This window comes from Hipposideros armiger, unplaced genomic scaffold (assembly GCF_001890085.2).
Source record: "Hipposideros armiger isolate ML-2016 unplaced genomic scaffold, ASM189008v1 scaffold_1066, whole genome shotgun sequence".
Lineage (NCBI taxonomy): Eukaryota > Metazoa > Chordata > Mammalia > Chiroptera > Hipposideridae > Hipposideros > Hipposideros armiger.
Genome location: NW_017732416.1, coordinates 258981 through 264320, shown reverse-complemented (window position 1 = coordinate 264320; position 5340 = coordinate 258981). Strand labels below are relative to the sequence as shown.

At 33.3% G+C, this 5340-nt stretch overlaps 1 protein-coding gene across 3 annotated transcripts in view; it reads left to right on the top strand.

Annotated features, from left to right (window-relative positions):
• CFAP418 (cilia and flagella associated protein 418) overlaps positions 1-4640 on the top strand; it is a 25910-nt gene extending 21270 nt beyond the window's left edge. For 2 of the 3 annotated variants that reach the window (XM_019632010.1, XM_019632012.1), the window contains exons 6-7: positions 2229-2353; positions 2474-2612. In XM_019632010.1, the coding sequence (XP_019487555.1) occupies positions 2229-2353; positions 2474-2517 (169 nt within the window). In that variant the 3' untranslated portion in view covers positions 2518-2612. Of the gene's footprint in view, positions 1-2228; positions 2354-2473 lie in introns of all 3 variants that reach the window. The other variant, XM_019632011.1, reaches the window with a different exon arrangement.
• Positions 4641-5340: the final 700 nt, after the last annotated feature.

Below are 5340 nucleotides of genomic sequence, written 5' to 3'. Positions count from 1 at the left end.
TAATAGATCATCCTTAAGGCGTTCCAGGCCAGAATAGCTATAGTTTAGTAGTTTCACAGTAGCTTTGCAGTTTCATCTGCCTCTGCTTCTCTCGAAGCAAACCTGTGTTCTACCCACTGTTCCTTAGCTAGACCTCATTTTTTACTGCCTTGATGTTCCTGCTCTTCCTCGTGCTATCAAAATTCAACTCATTTTTCAATACCTATATCTTGTACGCCAGTGATTCTGAGAGTGTTGTCCACATTCAGGGGAGTCCCCAGGAGTCTTTCAGGGGTCCACATGGTCAAACCTGCTTTCATAACACTAAGACATTAATTTCCTTTTTCACTGTGTGCAAACGTAAGTAAACCTGCTGACACCTTACTTAACGTAATCCAAAGCAGTGGCACCATGCACCTCCAGTACAAAAACCAGTTTCACTTAAGAATGTCCTTGATAAAGGCAGTAAAAATTATTAATTTTATTAATCTCAGCCTTCACAAACATCTTTATTATTCTGTGTCACTATATGGGTAGTACACAAAAAGGACTTGTGTGATTGAGTTGCAAGCTGAACAAACCACTTTTCATGGATTCCATTTTTGTCTGTAAGAAAAACTGACAGATAAACCAAGTATTCAGAATATTGAATATTTGGCATACATTTTCTTAAAAATTTACCGAGTCACCTATAGGAAAATAACTGATAGTATGCATTCCCAATGATAAAATTCAAGTCTTTAAGCAAAAAACTAGAACTTTGGAAAACTTGTATTCACCACTGTAAGCATTACATCTTCTCCATACTTGAAGACTTTTCTGATAAAACTAGTGGTAATAGGACCAAGTGAATTTTTTTTGATACTATATAATGAAATGTGACAACATTTGGAAGATCTGTATAATTCAGCAAACCAATATTTCTAAATGACCAATGCATGATGCTACAAAACTATACATTTAAAGTGCAAGACAGACCAATGGATTTTAATGTAACAGAATACTAAATGTTCACTGATATGATTTCAGTTTCCANTGTTGTTTGTTTTATTGTCCTTATTTTATAAATGGGGGAAATAAGTGTATCCTAACTTTGACAAGTTCTAGAACTTTCTAAAAGAAGTATAATCTATACTTGACCATCCTGCCATAATAGCTAAATTAAATGCTTTTATTTTTTTGTTAAATCTTTTTTTTATGGGAAATAATGACATTATTTTCCTTTCTAAGCTTTTAAGATAATGTGTTTCTTAAAAAACATGTGAAATGTATTGATTAGTTCCCTGGCTGTTCATCATTCCTGTTCCTAAAATCTCTAATTAAGAATTTAATCAGGTATCAGATGTTAAATTTCGTCAAAATAAAGATCACTTTTCCTTCATTTAACCATTTAGTTTTCATTAAACACATTTAGTTTTGTGGAGTTTTTTTCTTTCTGATAAAACTCGGATGATTCATTTCTTTCCCTGTAACCTTAGCTAAGTCACTTAGCTGGTCAAACTCTCATTTTCCCGAAATCAGACGGTTGGCCTAGAAAATCTCTCAGGTTTTCTTAGGTTCTAACTTTCTAAATTGTGCCTGAATTTTGTACAATACAGTACTGAATGTGGTGCCCATTGGCCACCAGAGGGCACTTTGTAGCCTGCCTTTTATGGCAATGACATAGAAAGTAAAGATAGGACTATATATATCTTTCTTAAATATTTATACTGTATTTCATCATTTTCGTTTGCAATTTTTTCATCATTTAATTTTGAATTTTTTCATTTTCTGCCATGGAATAGTTACATGAATTCAGTACATGGATTATCATGAAAATCATAATTGACTTCCATTAATTAAACTTGAACTTCTCTATTTTTTTTAATAACTGCATCAAGTCAGATGGTTATAATTTTTTATGATGGCCCTGCCCATTGATTCAGCTATTTTAACATTATTGTCATTTAATGTAGGATAGGCATTTATTTTGTTGATGGTACTATAAGTAAATAAACATTGAAACAAATGAAAGATATGTCAGTTCAACATATAGAAAACAGGCACTTTTTCTCTATTAATGAATAAATTTTATAATTAACCCCTCAGAAGCCTATTATTTTTATATCTCTTCTATGCCCTCCATTTGCCAATAATGCAGGCTTTTAGGACATGGTATAGTAAATATCTGAGATAGGAGACAAACTACTGTCTTTTCCACTCTGTTCTATATCATGTCACCTCTGATAAGACAATCAATAATTCTTCAGCCTTTTAGGTCTTATGTTCTCAACAGCCTTAATTAACAGACCTAGAGAATCGCCATTAAAAAGGACTGGGTACCGAGGAAATACCATCAGAAAGAACACAGAAGCATCTCTTTTGTTTGACCAAGGTTTGTTTAGTGTTCAGATGTTGTAAAGATAGGAACTTTTTTAAAGCAATTAGAAGGTTTTTTTTGTCATTAAGCACTGAACAAAGCCACTATTCTAAAACATTCATATTTTACCAATAGGAACAACATGCCAGAATTCCACAAATTACAAACTAAGTTGGTAAAGAAGAAAGGCGCGCGGGCATACGCCTGCCAGTGTAGCTGGAGAACTATTGAAGAGCTGACTGACCTTCAGACCGATCCTCAACTGCGCTGGGTTTGTGGTAAACATTAAGAATGCAGACTTTTCACATTCAGCTCAAATGCATCCATGACAGCAGTCTCCACTAATCATCGTAATATTTAGGTAAAGGTACATTGCAGTATCATGCCCTTTGGAAAAAGACAGGAAATTTCATTTAATGACTACAAATTTTTGAAGACCAAATGGACTTGTTCCCTTTTGACATATGCACATTTTACTTTGTAAGTAAGGTAACAGGTTATCTAAATTCTTCTTTACCAGCCTATCTCCTCCTAAATGGAAGTTTAATTTTGGAGTTTCATACAAATATATAGCCATTGATTAGCAACTGCAGTATTACTGACTGCTGATACACTTAGCATAAACATTCCTCATTTATAGCATTTAAAGGGGATAAAACCGGCCAATGCAGAGAGGTCATTGAGAGGTATACACATCACCCTCCTCTAATCAGAGCTGTTATTGCCAAATATCATAATTTAAACATGGCAGATACTATGTAAGCAGTGACTAACTGAAGGGTTTTCAGGAGTACAGCTATATTGTAAATGAAAACACTGCCTATTTCTGATCTTACCAACTTAAAAGCAATTTTATGTCCAATAATAAGTATGTATTACAAATTTTAGCTTATATCTTCTTTTTGTTCATTTAGATATCAAGTTCTTTAGTTTGAAATTTTAGCAAATATCCATTTATATATAAATTTTTGGGGGGGATGCACCTAAAATCACAAGGAAAGATGCCTAATACAGACAAGTCATTGTTGGATTTTCCGGCACTTTCTAGTCTTCAATGCCCAGAACTCCAATCAGGTAAAGGGAACCGCACGTAATGTATTTTTTCAGGCAGCCTGTTGATTTTTCTGATAGAATCAAATTGACATGCGATTTATTAGATGAGCGCATGAAAAGGGAAATAAAGCATCGCTGAACCAACCTGTTGGGCTCCTTCTTGGCATCACTGAGACTTGAGGAACTCTAGAATAGCACATTCAGGAAATCAGTTACCTTAAAATTACCAGCTCTCAGCCACCGTGGAAAGATTCTGGGGGCTTTCCAGCCTGCCAAAAGCTCTTTTTACTACATGTGTCTAATATGTAGTTCAAATGTGTGACACAAGACATGCTGAAAGGGAGTAATTGAAGCAAAGTTATGATCTGCTTAGTCTTATGCTGAATCCATTCCAACCACCCTACTTAAGCAAAGAAGAAAAATCTGGTCATTAAAATCCTTTTCCTAGCCATGACACATTTGCACATGTGTAAAACTTACTTTGGTAAGTCTAGCATTGTAACAATAAATCTCCTAGAGGCAAAGGCTCACATTTTTGTATTAAGAATATGTTTACAGATCTTATCTGTCAATAACAATGTTTTACTCCCTAAAATTTTATCACAGTGGAGTTGTATCCAGAAACAGGGGGATTTGGATTACAGTCACCTATTCCAAGAAAAGGCACAGCAGCAAGATCTACACATTCAGAACCCAGTGGAATTTGGCACGTTAGTCATAATGGGGATGTTTTCTTTTTATTCAAATGAACAAATTTACTAAATCAATTTGAAAATACATTTTCTTTTATTATTTCACCATAACTGTCCTATAACTTGGATATATTGCCCATGTTTAGCATTCCATAACAGTAATTATAATTCTGCAATGTCAGAAATGTATATATGAGTTCACATTTTTGTTGGCAATTTCCTTTTTAAACTTTCTAATATTGTACAATTTTTAATCTAAAATATAGAAAGAATATTATGTTTATATACAAATGGATAAATTATTACCAGTTGTAATTTAAGCCAAAATACAATTATTTTAGTATCAATGTAGAACAAAAGCATGGTTTCTTATGAACTATAATTTTAAAATGCAAGATCTATAAAACTTTCAAGATGTTTTGCCCATTTGTTTTCAATATTTATGATTTTCTACCTTTAGAAAGTATGTTTTGTCAAGCCAAGTAGCTACTTTATTTGAACGGTATTATACTCTCCAACCCTTATCTTACCTAGAAATGAATAAATAATAAATAGCATTACTCTGTATTTAGTTACTTTTTTATTGTATAGTAAAATATTCATATTGGGATTAATTTGAAATAATTTTGATAATTTATTTTAAAATCTCAACAAAAATGTTTCCAACCATCCAGTTGAACGGAGAATTTATTGATTTATATCGAGGAGGAGAAGCATGCCATAAGTGTGTGTGTGCGTGCATGTGTAACAAAACGTGGGTATTAAAGGAACAGGCCCAAGTGCCGTAAGAACAAACCATGTCCAGGCCTTGTATATTGATGTAGTAAACGTAGAATCCTTCTTTTCTTGGGCCAAAGAAGATGGCATCAGACTATGACTGAATTGCTTTCCCTTCTTTTCTTAGTCAATAGATCTGATATGAACTAAAGAAAAATATGAACTAAAAAGGTCTTTGTATCCAATAAGTACTGTGATGCTTAGCAGTAACTTTCAAATGCTGTTTTTTCTCATGTTTTAACAAAATCTCTACCAGCCAACATACTACCCCTAGTAATCAGCCTTACATATTGTTTAAAATAGTTCTTGAAGGGAAGAAAAGATTCAAAATATACAATCTCTTTAGAGATTTAACATCTTAAATGTATTTGGGTTTACACACCATTTTGTGCCCTATTTTAAAAGATTGCATGGGATATACAGATATACATGGGGTTAATAAATAAATTTGTTTTCAGACTTTCCCCAAATGCCTTAAGG